Consider the following 18,185-nt stretch of genomic DNA (forward strand, 5'->3'; position numbering starts at 1 on the left):
TGTATGCACATATATATATGTATATTTTATACACACAGAAAATAAACTGCAGGGATAATCGTACATTATTTATAGTTGTCATCTCTAATGCTTGAGATTGAGAGGAAAAAAGATAAATTTATTTCATACTTTTCAGCATTATTTGTACTTGTTACAATGAGCACATGCTCTTGTAATTTTTTTAAGATTTTATTTATTCATTCATGAAAGACACACAGAGAGAGAAGCAGGCTCCACCCAGGGAGCCCAATGCGGGACTCGATCCCAGGACCCCAGGATCATGCCCTGGGCCGAAGGTGGCCCTAAACTGCTGAGCCACCCAGGGATTCCACTCTTGTAATTTTTTTTTTTAAGATTTTATTTATTTATTCATGAGACACACACAGAGAGAGGCAGAGACACAGACAGAGGGAGAAGCAGGCTTCCTACAGGGAGCCCAATGTGGGACTCGATCCTAGGATTCTGGGATCATGTTCTGGGCCGAAGGCAGATGCTCAACCACTGAGCCACCCAGGCGTCCCCACTCTTGTAATTTTTAAAAGGAAAGTAAAAATGTCTATTCAACACTTAATCCTGGCCACTTGGGTCTAACTGAGAAACTTCAGGCATAGAACTTACCTTTTCCAGAGATTCCTTCTCGGCTCGAAGATCAGCCAGCTCCTCCTCCAGGGATGTCACCTTGAGCTCCAGTTGTCTCCGGCTTTGCTTTTCACTTTTGAATCTGGACTGTGCTTGCTCCGAGGTTTCCTGGAGCTCTGGGGTGTAATGGCAGAGTGACTGGTTGAAGAACCAGCGCTGCAGAGGCACCTGGCATCCCGGCTGCTCCTCCCAGGCCGCACCCTGCGGGCTCCCAGCCCAATCACGTGAGCGTCTTCTCCTCACTCCTTTCAGCACCCCTCACTGACCAGTGAAAGGCCTACCATGTCATGAATCAACTCCCCAGCAACCCACGTTCATGGCTATTATGTGTGTCACCTTCTCCACACAAAATGAAAAAGAAACGTTTCAAGCTGTCCAAAACCACTTTCGAAAGGTATCATGGCCACAATCCCATTTCAACCACTGCCTCAACACACTAAACAGATCTTTATTTAGCCATCAGCTCAGGGCCTGTCTCAACACCTCGGTGAAATACTTCCATCCTTCTTGGGAGCTGGGACATTCTACCAAGAGTTTTCTTTTAAAACACCAAATAAATGCTCAAATAAAGCTACTTGGAATATTTCATTAAAATGTAATGCATCAAAATTAAATTTGTATGGAAAACTTTTGAGACCCATATGGTGCTTCACAAGAGCAAAAAAGAAGATACCTGTACGACATTCGAATCTAAGACTGTTCCTCAGGTGCACCCATGTGATGCTCTAAAAGGGAAAGGGTTTCTCCTCAAACTACCACCCTACCGACTGACATCAGTGTGTTTAGCTCTTTTCAGGCAAGCAAACTGCTTCTTCCCAATTCTGCTGCTGCCCCCTGGTCCCATCTGTGTCTTCCACACTTGTGTCTCCACATGGAGATACATGAATCAACATGCTGGTTTTCATACATCTACTCTTCAAGTCCCTATGTCTTGAGCAGCACCTTTATGTTAGGCACTGAACTCAGGCTAACTTGGAGGAAAGGACTTTGCAAAGATGACCAAGATACCATCCTTGTCCTCCAGAGGCTTAGAGTCTAGAAGGGAATGCAGACATGAAAATAGTGCTATTTCAAGGTTAACTCTGATAATGGTCATAATAACATACTCAGAGGTAAAGAATTCTAAAGGAGATTAAATGTTCTAGGAAAAAAACAAGGAAGTTTCTGAAAGAGTAGATTTTGGAGAATTGGAGGCAAATATTGGTGACAGTGGGCACACCAAGTCCAGAGAAGAGCATGGATGAAAAGATCAGAACCATAGGATGGCCTAAAGCTGCAGCAGAGTGGTTATGTCCAGAGCCAAGTGAATTGAGCAATATAAGAGGAAGTAAGCCAAGCTGGAGGGGCCTCAAGTGCCAAGCTGAAGGGTTGGAATCCACCCTCTGGGTGGCGGCTACAAGAAGCACTTCTTTCTTAAATTTCCACTGAGTCACGAGTTAGAGGAACACATTAAATTCTTCTGGGCCCAGGAGCCAAACACAAGTACCAAAGATACTGAGGGCAATACTTGCCCCAAAGGGGGGAAAGTGGTCACTGATCAACTCCAGATGAACAGCCAGTCCTTCAGTATCCTTTGTCAACCAATCATGTAGGTTTATACTGACCTGCTTTCATTTTTGCCTCAGCCCTTCAAACTTGATGAGCATTAAGCCAAATGCATGGGGAGGAAGGACAGTGTTTCTTTTTTTTTTTTTTTTTAAATTAAACTCTATCCCACTGTGGGGCTTGAACTCACAATCCCAAGATCAAGAGTCACATGTCCCACTGACTGAGGCAGCCAGGTGCCCCTCAGTTTCATTCCTTGGGTTTAAATGGTGAGCGTCCCAGCCCCTCCACCAAGGACGTACCTGAGAGCTCTGCCTGCAGTTTGGCGAGCTGGCCCCTAAGGAGCTCTGTCCCTTTCAGGCTTTCTGTCAGCTCCATCTGTAGCTCTGTTTCTTTCTTTTGGTGAGCGGTTACTTTCAGCTGCAGACAAGAGACTTGAGCAGTGGCGGCTGCTAACTCTTCTGTCACCTTGGCCTGAATAGTGTGACAAAGTACGATGCCACTTCACACATGGGTGTCCCTTGTCTCCAAGTGATGACCCAACCTCACACACTCTATGCTGACTAAACTGGTCGGAAGGGAGGTCAGGCCTCTTAACCTGAAGCCAAAATCAAGCCTTCAAAACGTGCCAAATCTCTGACCCAGGAATTCTCTTACATTAATCTGTCCTTGGGAAGAACTGTGCAAACTTACACAACTTTTGCTACAAGATGTTTAATGCAGATTGTTTACAGTTGCAAAAGAATGAAAAATAAAATGCTGGAAAATGAGCTTGATTAAGCAAATTACGATACGTGGATCTTGTATGCAACTACCGAGAATGATGATTCAGTGTTACCAATGTGATACCTGAGAAACGGTATTCCTGACATTTTCTAACTTTCCTAGAATAAACGTGTATTTTTTTTTTTTCATAAGAAAAGGATTTTGAAATTTAAATTGAATGCCTTCAATAGCAACCAACGTACGTCTGAGTCTGCTGTTTCTCCCTAGTGGAAGTATGATGGAAAACTCAGCCACCTGAGTTTGGTCTGGGGTGGGGTTCTTGGAAGAACAGAGCTTACAAAAGATGGCAACACTGTTTTCTCATGTGCCACTTATTGTAAATGGTGCCCTGTCCTGGCCTCACAGAAGCTATATCCTCTCAAGTAACATCTGATGAAAACACAATGACTCCCCTGGAGAACCCTCTAATGATACTCTGTGTAGTAAAGGTGATGATTAAGAGGACGGCCAAAAAAATGGAACGGTAAACAAGTGACAAATACCACATCCTCATCACCTGATCTGACGTGCTCCCATAAAAATGAGGAGAAATGAGAGGACAAGAAACGCAGTGAATGGTTTTCCACTGGTGACCCATCTTGACTTTTTGGACAGCAAAGTATTAGTGGGGTTGGGCCATCTCTCTATACTATTATGCTGCTACTCTCATGACTCCTCCTATGCTATTCTATTTGCCGTGCATTTATAGTCATCTACTTTTTTACTATCCTTTGGTCCCTTCTTATGCTATTCACTGTGCCCCTGCAGATTTAAACTTTCCAAACCCTTTCCATTTAAAATCTGGTATTCTGGCTCTTCTAAAGGTTAAGGATATAAAGAAAAATAAAAAAATATATAAAGGGGGGTGCTTGGGAAAAGCTCAGTGGTTGAGTGTTTGCCTTTGGCTCAGGTCGTGATCCCAGGGTCCTGGGATTGAGTCCCGCATCGGGCTCCCCATGGGGAGCCTGCTTCTCCCTCTGCCTGTGTTTCTGCCTCTGTGTCTCTCATGAATAAACAAGTGAAATCTTAAAAAACAAAACAAAACAAAAATAAAAACAAAAAAGTATATATAAAATAAAAAGAAACCGGCTGTGAATGAGTATCTAAGAGTCTACTGACAAACTCTCTCTTTGACCAAACTTTAGTCATGTTCCTCTGAGCCCCTGACCTTGGCCTCCCATCCTGTCCGTAGCCTGCCCAGCCTAGTTTTAAGCAAGAATCCTGATATGTCCATTTAGAAAGAACCCCTCTCCCTGATATCTGAACAAGTTCTTCATCTTCGACCTTTGCTATCCTAGTCCTTGGCTAGTCAATTAGAAGAATCCTACGAGGTCACTTTAGCAAGAATCTCCCTATCCATGAGGTCTCCTCTGAATAATTTTTCAGCACTGACCCCTCACTCCACTCCTTAGCCATCTGCCCTTACTGAATTTGGAGTGGAGCCCAATCTTCCTCTTCTACTGTAACAGCCTTGAATAAAGTCTTCCTTACTACTTCTGGACGCATCTGGATAATTTTTTCTCTAACGGTAGGCGACCTTTGGAATGAGCTCTAAGATACTTATTTTTGCTATTCAGTAGCCTTGGGTTTTTACCTGTTAAACACAGAGGACAATGGCAGCTAGAACTTCCAGACGGAAGAGGAGTTTTCATCTGGCCCATGTAGAATAAAAGTTTTAGTCACCGTCCTGGCACCTGTGGCCTGATGGGACCTGAGCTCACATAGCACCCAGAGAGCTTCGTATCTGTCCTTAGCTCAAGATTTCACAAATATCAGATCGAGAGCCTCTCATAAAGGCCTTGCAGCAACTAAGACCACTGGAGGGGCTGGAGCTCACTGAAGGGGAGGCAGTAGGATGGGCTGTCCCTTTCTCACAAAGGACAAGCAGAGTAAAAGGTGACTTTGGGCATTATTTGGAAAGGCCAATTAGAAGCTTGATAAGTAATACTCTCAGCCAAACACACATCTGTGCACAGAGAAAACAGCGAAGGGACGAGTAATGGGAAAGTAAAGGCAGGGAGAACCAAAAATTCAGAAAAATAAGTAAAAAGGAACATTCAAGTCAGAAGCAGGAAAATGGTATCAAAGCAAAATGGCCATTTGTTTTTTTGGGTTTTTTTTTAAAGATTTTATTTATTCATGAAAGACACAGAGAGAGAGAGAGGCAGAGACAGGCAGAGGGAGAAGCAGGCTCCATGCAGGCAGCCTGACAGGTCTCCAGGATCATGCCCCGGGCCGAAGGCGGTGCCAAACCACTGAGCCACCCGAGCTGCTCTATGGCCATTTGACCAAAGGAAAAAGGACACAGCTGACTGGAAGTGAGGCCCTGAACAAGCCGCTTACTCTCTCTGGGCCACAGTTTACCCTCTGTGAAACAAGGTCAGATCAGGTGACTTTTGACAACTCTTCCGTTAGTCCAGGGTTTTATGTGGAAATACTAATAACCCTGTTACAGAGAAAAATAAAGAATTCCATTCACTGAATGTTCACTGAGTGCTCAGCCAAAACTCTGAGCTGCGTTTGAGGGCAGAGAGCTCCCTCCAGGGATGAAAGGACCTTGGTGATCTCCCTTATAGAGGGAGAGCCCTCACAGGGATGACTGTTAAGAAAGAAGTGGAGCAAAAGGAAAGGGGGAGGAGGTTGTCAAGCCTTGAAAAATTTCACTGAAATCAAATCAAAGCAGCCAAGCGAGGTGTGTGGTACTTGCTACCTGGCTCATCAAGCATAGTGCTACTCAGCCCAGGAGATGCTCTGAGACAGATGTGTGGGAAGCACGGTACCTGGGATCTGATGGTGATTTAGCAGATCAGAGTTGTTCTGTTGTGATTACTGCTCTTTGGGCTATTATAGACAGAGCATCTGCAGGTGCCAGGCACCATGCCAACCATTTCTGTGTATCAATATGGGGCACCTGGGTGGCTCAGTCGGTTGAGCATCTGACTCTTGATTTTGGCTCAGGTCATGGTCTCAGAGTTGTGAAATTGAGCCCCAAGTTGAGCTCCACACTCAGTGGGGCATCTGCCCGAGATTCCCTCTACTTCTGCCCCTCCCTCTGCTGGTGCAGGTGTGCACTCTCTCTAAAATAAATAAATCTGGGATCCCTGGGTGGCACAGCGGTTTAGTGCCTGCCTTTGGCCCAGGGCGCGATCCTGGAGACCCAGGATCGAATCCCAAGTCGGGCTCCCGGTGCATGGAGCCTGCTTCTCCCTCTGCCTATGTCTCTGCCTCTCTCTCTCTCTCCCTCTCTGTGACTATCATATATAAATAAATAAATAAATAATAAATAAATAAATAAATAAATAAATAAATCTTTATAAAAATGAATCATGTGAGTGGATTAATAAGCTAACTCATGGGGTTGGCAAACTCTGACCCATAGGCCAAACTGGCCTACTGCCTATTCTTGTAAATAAAATTTTATTGGAACACACCCACCCTCCCCCCACTGATACTCAACATGAGAATCACATGGTGAAGTTCCTAAAAACAAAGGCTCTTAGCTGCCCCATCCAGAGACTGTGGCAAAAGAAACCACTAACAAAGAGCAGTGAGTCCTGGCTGGCTGTGTATCAGAATCAAAAGGAACTTTTGAAAAGTTCAGATTCAGCCTTCGGCTAGATACTGCTGAATTAGAATCTCAAGGTGAAGCTTAGGAATATGTATTTTTAGTCAAGCACCTCAAGTGACCTTGAGGCAGTCAGACTAGTGTGTGGGAACCACTGATCTAGAACAAGTTTTAGTAATCATGCTAGACCTGAATAACAGGTCTAAGAACTCAACCAAACAATATATTTGGGTGTCCCTGCCAGGCCTATGGAGAAAGAAGAAAAGGAAAAAAAAAAGGAAAGAAAAGGGAAGAGAAAAGAAGAGAAAGAGTATAGGAGAGAGAGAAAATAAAAGAGGAAAGAGGGATGCCTGGGTGGCTCAGTGGTTGAGCATCTGCCTCTGGCTCAGGGCATGATCCCAGGGTCCTGGGATTGAGTCTCGCACTGGGCTCCCTGCAGGGAGCTGCTTCTCTCTCTGCCTATGTCTCTGCCTCTCTCTCTTTCTCTCTGTGTCTCTCATAAATAAATAAAATGTTAAAAAAAAAAAAAAAAGTAGAGAAAAGGAAATAGTAAAAAGTATGGTTAATGGACAGTGAAGTGACTCCAGTAGTGTTCAGTGGTGCCAATGTCATAGACTGCTGACCTTGATCCAGGCCCAAGGAGTCAGCCATAACAAACAAGGGATGGTGGGAAGTAGCTGTGAGAAAGGATCGGGGTCAAGTTGGGACAGGGCTATGCAGGGCAAGGCACTAGTCATTGGAGGATAAGGGGTCAGAGATATTTCTTCCCTAGACACTACAACAAAGAGAACACAGAACAATAACAGCATGAGTCAGAAATCCTCAACATTACTGGACTATGAGAAAGTGAGTACACTCTACAGGTTATGAGATACATTGCACTCAAGTTTTCAGGAAAAATTCAAAGCATAACCAATTTCTTAAACCTTTGAGATAACAGCAGATGGATGAGGAGCAGGAGCCCAAACCAGAAGGACTCCACTCCAGATCAACAGTGTCTCTGGAGCAACGATGGGGGCAGCGAGAGTCAGCGTCAGCCCAGCCCAAGGCCCACTAGAGTCCTCCTTACAGCGACTCCAGGAACAGGTCAAAATGCCTAATTCTGAACAGACTGAAGCCAGACAGCAGTACCTTAAAACGCTCTTGCAGATGCAGATGAAGGAATAAACTAATCTTAAATTTCACTAAAATGTTTGTTACATGACATAATAGGAATTTTATTTTTTGGACATTAAAAAAAAAGGGCAGCCCGGGTGGCTCAGCGGTTTAGCGCCGCTTTCAGCCCAGGGCCTGATCCTGGAGACCCAGGATTGAGTCCCACGTCAGGGGCTCCCTACATACAGCCTGCTTCTCCCTCTGCCTGTGTCTCTGTCTCTGTCCCTCTGTCTCTCATGAATAAATAAAATCTTTAAAAAAAAAAAGATTTTATTTATTTATTTGACAGAGAGATAGTACTAACAGAGGGAGCAGCAAAGGGAGAGGGAGGGGGAGAAGCAGGCTCCCCACTGAGCAGGGAGCCTGATGTGGGGGCTCCATCCCAGGACCCCGGGATCATGACCTGAGCCGAAGACAGACGCTGAACCAACTGAGCCACCCAGGCACCCCTGTAAGAGAAATTTTCTGTGATTGTGTCAAGAGAATAAATTTCATTTGCTAATAAACAATGTAATCTTCACCTTAATCAAATTACTTAGATGAGTTATAGTTTTTGAATCAACTCATTGCAAAGCATCCTATAAAACAGAAATCTGGATGATGGATATAGTAAAATCTGTTAGAAGCTTTCTAGTTCTGTTCCCAATGATGGCAAGTTTTTGCTGAAAAGCAGATGGATAAGTTCGTACACACACACGACAGCTCCTTACTCTACATATCCTGATGGGCTTTTCCCTCCCTGGTTACTTTACCTTCTCTTGTTCAGCATGCAATACTCTTGCCTGTGTGTTTTCTGTGGCTGTTTGAAGTGAGTTGTTCCTCTTCTCCATCATCAGGTTACTCTGCTCAACATACCTGTGAAATAGGGGAAGAGACATTTGTCAAGCGCTGAAGGTATACCAGACACAACCAATGCACGTTCAGTCCTCACAACATTGCTCTATACCTTCAAAAAAAACCCAGTCTGAAAGCAGCCATCAAGTTTGGAAGTAGGAACCTGGGCCAGAGGTTAATTGCTTTGCATAATGAAGAGAAAAGGAACTGGAAGTATGTGTGGTGCAGAGGAATGAAGGAGGAAAGAGGAGAGGGGAGTAGAAAGCACTTCTCCCCCCACCTCTCCCTTCCACCCCACCCCACCCCTGCCACCATGTGGGAGACGAGACACACTAGAAAAGAGAAGTATGGAAGAATGATACTAAGTGAAATGCTATTTGCTATGACATGTTCCCCTGAGCACCTCCCCCTTCACCAAAATCTTCAGAAGGATCTAGAAAAATTACACAGTGTTTGGGTTTTATACAGAAATCAGTGACATTCCTGTTGATGAAATAGCCCACACAGAAGAGAGAACAGTTGACAGTATTTTCTAAGTGTTCTAAGTATTAACACCACTTCACAGGTGAAGAAACAAGGGCCAGGAGGAACACCCAAAGCCACATAACAAAAGGGAAGCAGAGCTGGGATTTGAACACAGGTTTGCCTAACATTACAGCCCACTGTGTTTCTTCTACCAAAACGCTCTCAAAAAACAAACAATAATTCACATGACAGGCAAGAAACAGAAATAGCAGCAGTTTCCATAAACTACCCTAAAAAAATATTTATCTAACTTGGTCATTTACAAATAAAACCCTTAGTCCATCCTAGCCAGTGCCCCTTATCTGTCATTACCTCTGATTTCGTTCAATTAGTTCACTAATCTTGTCATTCTGTTCTTCTATCCGACTGCTCTTTTCGAGGATCTCTTGCTTCAATCTTTCATTTTCCTAAATTCAAAATAGATGTATGACTTCAGTTTTTATGAGAAAAGTGCCAGATATAAGGGAATCAACTTGAACTGACAGGTGACACTGCTATAAATTTTGAGATAAAAAACTAAACTTATGTCCACATAAATATTTAAAACATCAAATCATACCTGATGGATACAAATCACTACACCCAATAGATTAGACATATAAATGGCCATAAAATGAAGCAACATTCTAAAATGTTTCCTTGTGACTCTACAGTGATAAGTCCCTTGGACCATATTAGGCCATAATGAATGGATTTTCCAGAATTCCCCAATAGTACTGATCATATGCTCTCTGGCTGTGGAGGAGAGGTTTTAGAGGTTAGCACATTCTGGGAGAGAAGGGGGCAAGACCTCCAGGCTGTGTTCTCTTCTCAATCCCTCCTACCTGAATAATTCGTTGGATATTGCTCATAATCATGCTTGTTTCCATTGTGACTGACATGCTGGGAATCATCAGGGAATTGCCAGCACTGTGCTTCTGTAACTCTTCAACCTACAAAAGCAGGGATAGAAAGACTTTGAGAGAAATTTTTAAATGGAAAAACAGAATTCACCCAAGATCTAACCACTTTTTGGAAGGGCCTAACAAGTTTCTGAGATCATTTCTAACATAAGCTAGAGTTTTCTCCTGCCAAATGAATTCCAAAATAAAAACTACTCTCCAGGGAAATTACTACTAACTACTAAAAATTCAGGAAACCAAGGAAGAGTTTACCTATAATCCTAGTTGCTGTTTGTATCCCCTATTCAATTCCTTAGTTTCAACAAAGCCCCAACCCTGACTCATTCACCTTTGTCATGAGATGATCCATTTTATCAGCCACTTTGCTGACTGCCATTCGAATTTCTGTGTTATGTTGCCGGGCTTCAGTCATGAGAAATGAAGCCATGTCACCAGATCCTGAAGAGACATAAGCCAAAACCACCTTACGAAACTGGAGCAGAGGATACCATATGAGGAAAAGCCAACAGCTCTTTAGGCAGAGGAAAGAAAGAAATTGACATTCCAAATAGCGGGAAATGCTGTAGGTGATTCCTACTCTCAGGACACAGAGGCAAAAGGGCTCCAAAGCTAACAGTAAGTAAGTTATGCTCCTGCAAAATGCATCAAGAGATACAGTCTGGTCCAAGGGCACAAGGATGGCCACTTTGGTCTGCCATAGCACTAACAGCTCATCCAAGTGCATGCCAGCTATTGTACCAGATACCAGGAATTCAGCAGTGAATGAAACCTGGTTCCTGCCCTTGGTGAGCTCACAGTCTGGGGGGGGGGGGGGGGGACTCACATGTAAACAGATCGTTACGACAGAGTGCATTTAAGTGCAAATAAGACCATGTACAAGGTACAAAAGGAACACAAAGAAAAGCAAGATTAACTCATTGATGACACATATACACAGTTATGTCTGTGAGAGGAGAGGAAAAAGGGATGGTAACAGTCAGGGAAGACTTCACAGAGGAGATGATAGATTTGATGGTTTCCTAGATGGAGGTGGGGCAGGGTTTCCAGACAAAGGTAGCATCCATGAAACCCTTACCATGCTGGGACCATAAAGTGTTGTAGGATATACACTGGCTCCTTTCTACCACTGTCCTAATACCAAAGACAAGCTGCAGAATAAGAAGGTAGGACAGCATGCCAGCCATTTAGTTTGCTTTTTAATACAAAATTACATTTTGTTTTAGTTTTTTATACTAGTGTGCTTTTTATGCACACTTGTACACACATGAAAAAATACCTGAAAATTTACCCAAGAAACTGTTAACAACAGTTTCCTATGGTCGGGGGTATTTATAATGGAGGACAGTAACTTTTCATTTTATATTCTTTTGTGTTGACTTTTTAATAAAAGCATATATTTCATAATTTAAAATTTTTCACAAAGTAGCTTTCCTGTGAGATACTGAACACCCGGTCACCATGCTTTCTCCCCATTTCCTCCAACATTTCACTCTCTTACTGTTTTCCAAAAACTCTACAGAGCCACTCTGACAGAGCAATGGAAAAGGGCTGGCAGGAGAAAATGCAAGAAACAAAACAAAACGGGCATGAAGAGTTTTGGTGGATGTTGTAAACGTTCTAAAATTAGATTGTGGTGAAGGGTTGCACAACTCTGTAAACTTGCTTTAAAAATCCTTGAATTATACACCCAAAGAGAGTGAATTGTACAATATGTAAATCAGACCTCAACAAAGCTGCTTCAAAATAAAGCAGAGATCTACTGGAGTGAAAATGAAAAGGGAGTGGGAAGGAGAGCACAGCAAGAGCGGGAGACGAGACACTCAGGGCCCACTGCTTACCTTGAAAATGAGACTGCGAGAGCGGAGTGGGGTACAGGGGCCGGGCGGGCTGCAGCTGGGAGGTGACAGCTGATGTGTGGGGATAAGCATAGGCTTGCATACCTGCATAGGGCTGAGAAAATGCCAAGTTATATTCACGGCTCTCTCTTCTGCTTAATCTGTCTTTGATGGAATAAAGAGATGAAGCTGGAAGGAGATGCAAACTTATTAAAGCTTGAGACAGAGGAGACTGGGTTTGGTACTGGGTAGGCACTACAGCAGAATTCTGTGTCATCTAGGGGGCCCAGTCACTGAAGTCCTACCCAAAGAGCGAGGGAAGGGTGTCTCAGGTTGCTCCCCTGTGCTCTGGCACTACAATTTAAGTAAGCAGGTATTCAGTCCCCAGCCACTGGGCCTTTTGATAGTCTAAGAAATTGTACATCTAAAGAGACTCGGCTGAGTTTCCATTGTGGCCAAAGGACAGGTGTTCATTGAAATTCCAAAGTAACTCCAAACTCCACGAGTCTCCAAAGGATGCCTCTCCCCTGTGAGATTCTGATGTTCTTGTGACCAAGAGCTTTCATGTTCCCCTGAACCTCAACTATAATATGAAAATAGTAACATGCCACTCAGGGCCATTGTGTGGACTAGATGGAAGTGATATATAGGTAAAGTTCCTCACAGCTGGTAAGTTAAGTGCCTGGCAGATAGTAAATGCTCAATAATCAGCAGCTTTCATTTAAACAATGATGATTATTCTTCCTTGAGATAAGGAAATTCAGCTCATATCCATCCATTATTTAAAAACAAACAAACAAAAAAATTAGTCTATAGGATAAAACTTTCCACTAATGAGTGGGGAGAGGGCAAGGTGGGAACTTTTTTTAATTCTAATATACTTTGTCCCAATGGGGCATAGCCCACTCACCAGCACTCCCACCCTTCCACTAAGAATCACCACAGAAGTAAGGGAGTGTGGGAGTATGTTTTCTCTACCAAATGTGTCAGGACAGAAGCACTAGCCTGACAATCAGTAGAAACAGACAGATTGCTGCCACTACCTTCTGTGAAAACAGAAAAAGAACAGCCAGCCCCGGTGGCCCAGTGGTTTGGCAACGCCTTTGGCCCAGGGCATGATCCTGGAGACCTGAGATCGAGTCCCACGTCAGGCTCGCTGCATGGAGCCTGCTTCTCCCTCTGCCTGTGTTTCTGCCTCTGTCTCTCATGAATAAATAAATAAAATCTTAAAAAAAAAAACCTACTTTAAGAGATCCTTTTTGAAGGATAACTAAACAACAGAGTTCAGCTGTATTTTCCATACACCCTCAACCTACAACCATTCTGCTCTGTACACTGCAGAATCTTAGCCTATCAGCGGCTAGCAGACAAGAACACCAAGGACTTGTGTATCTATCCCTCATGGAGCCATGTGTGCAAACAAAAGGAAATAACTGGGCCTTTACCATGTGCCAGGCCTTGTACCAGGTGCTTTGCCTGTTCTTGCAATTCGGCTTTACCACAACCTATAAGGTAGGTAATCCTGGTCTGGTTTAGAGATGACATTGCGGTGGTTCAGGAAGGGGGAAAGGACAGATTCTTATCTGGGGAACTGCTACTGCACAAATTGTGCAGGAAGGAGAAAAGAGACGGACTAGAACCTAATAAATTACAGGCTGTAACTGATGTGGTTTAAAAATGTCATTACCTGAAAGGACTGGGCATTTCCAGACCCAGCGGAGTGGGAGTCGAGAGATGTAACTTGCATTAAGGCAGAAGAGGGCACCTGGAGCCCAGAAACAGATGGCTGAGGTGCTATGATAAAGCAACAAGTTTTCACTGTTATTCACCTCAGTTTCCTCACAAAGGTTTAGACTAGAACCTTACACACTGCAACATGCCTCAGACTGGACCACTTGCCCCATCTACTCTCCTGAAGTCTCAGGGATGGGCTAGTAGAAGGGACCTGGGGTTCTTGGGCACATACTACTCAGACCCAGTTCCATCAGCTGACAGAAGTGCACAATTACACATAGAGAAGTGTCTCATTAATTGAGTGCACACTTCCGAAACTGGCAATGCCACACAGCAGAAGACAAAACATGCAGACCAAATCCATCTCCAGGGCTGAAAACGTCCTACCCAGGGACAAACTGACATGTTTTACACTCTAGTCCAGTTCTAAGTACTAAAACAATGCAGCCCAACAATTTACGGAACAGGAATGATATGATAACTCTGGTGCTGAGTCAGTTCCAGGTTGCAGAGCCAGAGAGGCCCCTTACCTTGTGTGGTCATCTGTGGTATCACTGGATGTGCTGGCTGGAGAGAGGGCTGCATGGATGGAGCTGCCATGGGCTGTGCAGCTCCTCGCAGAGCGTTCACATCCTGAAACAGGAACAAGCGTTTTGGTGACTATGTATGTGGGTCCTTAACTGGAGACTGAGGTTGACTGTCTACTCTAAACGTGCTGACAGCCACTGCTTTTAGGCAAAGAAGAGGAAGGAAAGGCAAGAGATTAGGGTGTGGGCTGTGCGGAGATCCCTCCTCCCTATAAATCCTATCAAATAAATATCATTAGTTCCTCAAACATTCTAAGTTGTCAATGTTTTATTGACCCAAGTACATAAAGTGACTGCTCTCCAGAATGTATCATTTTCCAAACCAGCAGCTACCTTAAACCTGATCTATTCTGTTCCCACAGAAGAAGGGTCTCTTGCAAGGAAACCCAGCCAACAGTGCAGCCTCTTCTTTTCTGCCAAATTATCTCCATAGATCTCAAGGTACTCACTGAAAAACTGACAGTAGTTGCACCTCATTACCATGCTTTTTGGATAAAGTGGTTTTAGAGTGTTTTTTCTCCATTTTTTCTTTTCATAAAAATCACAGCACTGTTGGTCCCTACTATGATTCTAAACAAAGTTGTCCTATAAATATCTTCCCAATTCATACATAGAAAAGAAAGAAAAACTTGGGGCACAATATACAGAAACTGTGATCTGCTAACCTACAGTTCAAAGGCCAAAATCTCTGACATTCTTTTACTTTAGGACTTCTCCTTGGCCCCTGATATCATCTCAAAAATGTACTATGCATTTATGGACAAGTATGCCAGTTTTATATCACTGCAGCTCTAAATCCACCTAAATGTTAAACAACAGAATGAAAGGAACTATGGTAAATTAATCTAACAGAGTGCTGCTGAGTTGTCTTTAAAGGAAATAATGCTTTATTTACTTATGTTAATTATATTGTTTACATTATTCATACTGATATTAACATAAATGTTTGATATAACATTAAGTTAAAAAATCAGGTTACAAAGCAATAATATGTAAAGAAGAATGTATTTTTTGTTAAATATATTTTTTCTTTCCTTGTAATTTACATCATTCTACAATGAGTAAGTTGCACTTAAAATTTTTAATAACAGTATTACCTTATTCAAATTTAATTTCCAGAACCAGCTAAAAATCAACAAGAATCAATAACAAGAAGCCCCAAAAATCCTATCCCTCTTTAAAATGTTAAATCTACTTAGAGCTTTTCCAGGAAGAAATAAAACAAAATTATGTAAAATAAAGCCTATGCGGGAAGATTTTTTCAAGAGCATCATCTTTGCTTTGTTTTACATCAAACATTCCTAAGAATCAATAATCAGTTAAGTGCTTCAATTCAACTGAGAAAGGATGATTTTACTCAATAAAAGAACCAATGGGAAAAGAACTACCTTAGAACTGGACTACTTCATATCATACACCAAATTCCAGATGGATTAAAATTTTAGATCTAAATATGAAACAATAATATTTTTAGAAAACAGTGATGTTTATAATATCTGAAAGTGAGAAGGCTTCATAAACATAATGTCAAAAGCAAAAAACAAAGAGAAAAAAATGATAGATTTCATCACAATCAAAGCCTTGAACTTCAAAATAATCACAAGTATACAAAGCCTAAAGACACAACAGTGTGATCTTTAGTAACAGGTAACATCCGTGGGAAGACCAATGTCTCTCAAGAGAAGCTAAACATTCAACCAACCAATATGAATTGAACATCTTTTGTGGGTTGGGCACCACGCTGCCTAAAGTGTGATTTTTACTGACAGTTGAGATTCTAGTAGAAGGCTATATGGATTACTTAAAACTTCCCTGTTCTTGTGGCAGATGTATGGGATTCCTTCCATTTTTCACGAGAAGTGCTAGTGTGACAGTGGAAACACATGTACCAATACCAACCTGTACCATTTTGGATACAAGCTTTCTACATGATTCTGGGTTACAGGCAGAACAAGTAGTAATCTTAACCAAAAGAACACAAGGTAGAAATGTCTGCAGTATTCATTTTAACACAGCCCAGGAGTCATACCTCGATTTCTGAATCATTAGAATCCAGCTGTGGTGGAAGGATGGGCAGCATGGGCTGACCCATTTTAGCCATTCGAGAGATCAACTTGGCTTTGACTGTATCAGGATTCTAAAAAGAGGAAAGTCACAAAACTCAATATAATCAAGGCTCACTACTTTAGCTCTGTCTTTGGCTCTTATATCAAACCCTTCAACAAGTCCCCCTGCTGAATCGATTTAAAACCATTTCTTCTACAAAATGAGAATTAAAGATTTCTTGCGAACATGCATACATGGATAACAATTAATAATAACAGTAAAAATAATCCCCTATATGTTGGAATGGACAAAGTGGTTCCATATGCATTACTTCATTTCAATCGAGTCTCCCCACCAGGCATAATTCTCATTTTACAGATCAAGGGAGGGAGGCATTTTAGATGACAGTACTCTCTGAAAATCCTGGGAGCAATTCAGCAGATAGATATTCAGGAGTGATTTGGGGAAAGAAGGAAAGAGGAGCTCTTTGTTCCAAATTCAGGTTCATTTAACTCTGACTTGGCATTGACTACACACTGGCTCCTATGCTAGAAGGCTCTGTATCCATTAACTGGTCCAAAGCGCAGCCTTCAGAGTGGAGAGTACATAAACCTGAGGATGTACACAATGATTTATTGTGTATAAAAAGAGATGGTCATGGGGCACCTAAGTGGCTCAGTCAGTTAAGTGTCGACTCCTGATTTTGGCTCAGGTCATGATCTCATAGGTTGTGAAATCGAGCCCCCATGTTAGGCTCTGTGCTCAGCAAGGAGTCTGCTAAAAGAGTCTTTCCCTCTACCCCTCCCCACACCTGCATAAGCATGTGCTCTCTCTCTCTTAAATAAATCTTAAAAAAAAAAAATAGAGATGATCATAACTTCTATTTTTGAATTATTTTTAAGCTAAATGTAAGACATTAAGCTTGTTTACAGGGATGGACAGTACTTTATGTATGTAATTTGTAAATAGATACATACACTAGGAATGTGTGCTCATTTTTTCTTGACTGACTGGAAGCACATAATCAAAGAAAGCTGGGTTCATCAAAAGAGGACTAACTATATAAACCATACCACACAATGGCATACTGCAATCTAGAGATAAAAAAGAAAGAAGCAGTTTTCTATATACTAACATGGAAAGATGCTGTTAAATATACCGTAATATGTAGAAAGCATGGTAGGTAATATATATACTACGTTATTTTTTTTTGAAAAGGTGAAGAAATAAAATATACATTCCTATCTGCTTTCATCTGCATTAAGAAACTGAAAGGATATATTATAAAACTAATAAAGGCAGTTACCTAAAAGGAGAGTGAGATGGGATGGCGTACACAGGGATAGGCATAGGAGCGAGCCCTTTCAATGTCGACTTTGTTATATTGTTTTGATAACTGTACCAGATGAATGTAATTACCTATTCAAAATAAAAAATAGGGGCAGCCCCAGTGGCTCAGCAGTTTAGCGCCGCCTTTAGCCCAGGGTGTGACCCTGGAAACCCAGGATCAAATCCCATGTCGGGTTCCCAGCATGGAGCCTGCTTCTCCCTCTGCCTGTGTCTCTGCTCCCCTCCCCCCCCTTGTGTTGTGTCTCTCATGAATAAATAAATAAAATCCTTAATAAATAAATAAATAATAAAAACAATGTAAAAAAAATGGTGAGTTTGCTTCAACTAAAAAAAAAAAAAACTGCAAAAAGACAAAAAATTTTAAAAATGGAGACCACTAGTCTGCTGGAAGTGACTGAAGCTTAGAAATAGGTGACAAAAGTAACTCTGTTTAGAAAGTTTCATAAATCCAATACTAAATGATTTTCATGACTGTTCACAGATCTGAGGTTATACTTTTTACATTTTAATTCTTTGGTTTAATCTTCTGGGTTTCAGAGATTAATTTTTCCACATACCAGATCAATTACTTGCTTAATAATTCCTGCTTTGGGCTGAATATAAACAAGTAAACTAGGGCTGGAGAGAAAGTAATCACCAATTTCACTCCATGCAATTATCCTGTTTCCCAACAGGATAGGTAGGTGAAGGCCACAGGGCTTTC

At 42.2% G+C, this 18,185-nt stretch overlaps 1 protein-coding gene across 9 annotated transcripts in view; it reads right to left on the reverse strand.

The window, feature by feature from the left end:
• The window catches only part of FKBP15 (FKBP prolyl isomerase family member 15), a 59,280-nt gene that overhangs the window by 9,297 nt on the left and 31,798 nt on the right, over positions 1–18,185 (reverse strand). For 6 of the 9 annotated variants that reach the window (XM_072842390.1, XM_072842385.1, XM_072842384.1 and 3 more), the window contains 10 exons: positions 16,116–16,223; positions 14,030–14,132; positions 13,453–13,559; positions 11,769–11,880; positions 10,259–10,368; positions 9,853–9,960; positions 9,341–9,435; positions 8,422–8,524; positions 2,487–2,658; positions 619–755 (listed from right to left, as the gene is read on the reverse strand). In XM_072842390.1, coding sequence (XP_072698491.1) covers positions 619–755; positions 2,487–2,658; positions 8,422–8,524; positions 9,341–9,435; positions 9,853–9,960; positions 10,259–10,368; positions 11,769–11,880; positions 13,453–13,559; positions 14,030–14,132; positions 16,116–16,223 — 1,155 coding nt within the window. The remainder of the gene's footprint in view (positions 1–618; positions 756–2,486; positions 2,659–8,421; positions 8,525–9,340; positions 9,436–9,852; positions 9,961–10,258; positions 10,369–11,768; positions 11,881–13,452; positions 13,560–14,029; positions 14,133–16,115; positions 16,224–18,185) is intronic. The other 3 variants (XM_072842387.1, XM_072842386.1, XM_072842389.1) reach the window with 1 other exon arrangement.

Source organism: Canis lupus, chromosome 10 (assembly GCF_048164855.1).
Source record: "Canis lupus baileyi chromosome 10, mCanLup2.hap1, whole genome shotgun sequence".
Lineage (NCBI taxonomy): Eukaryota > Metazoa > Chordata > Mammalia > Carnivora > Canidae > Canis > Canis lupus.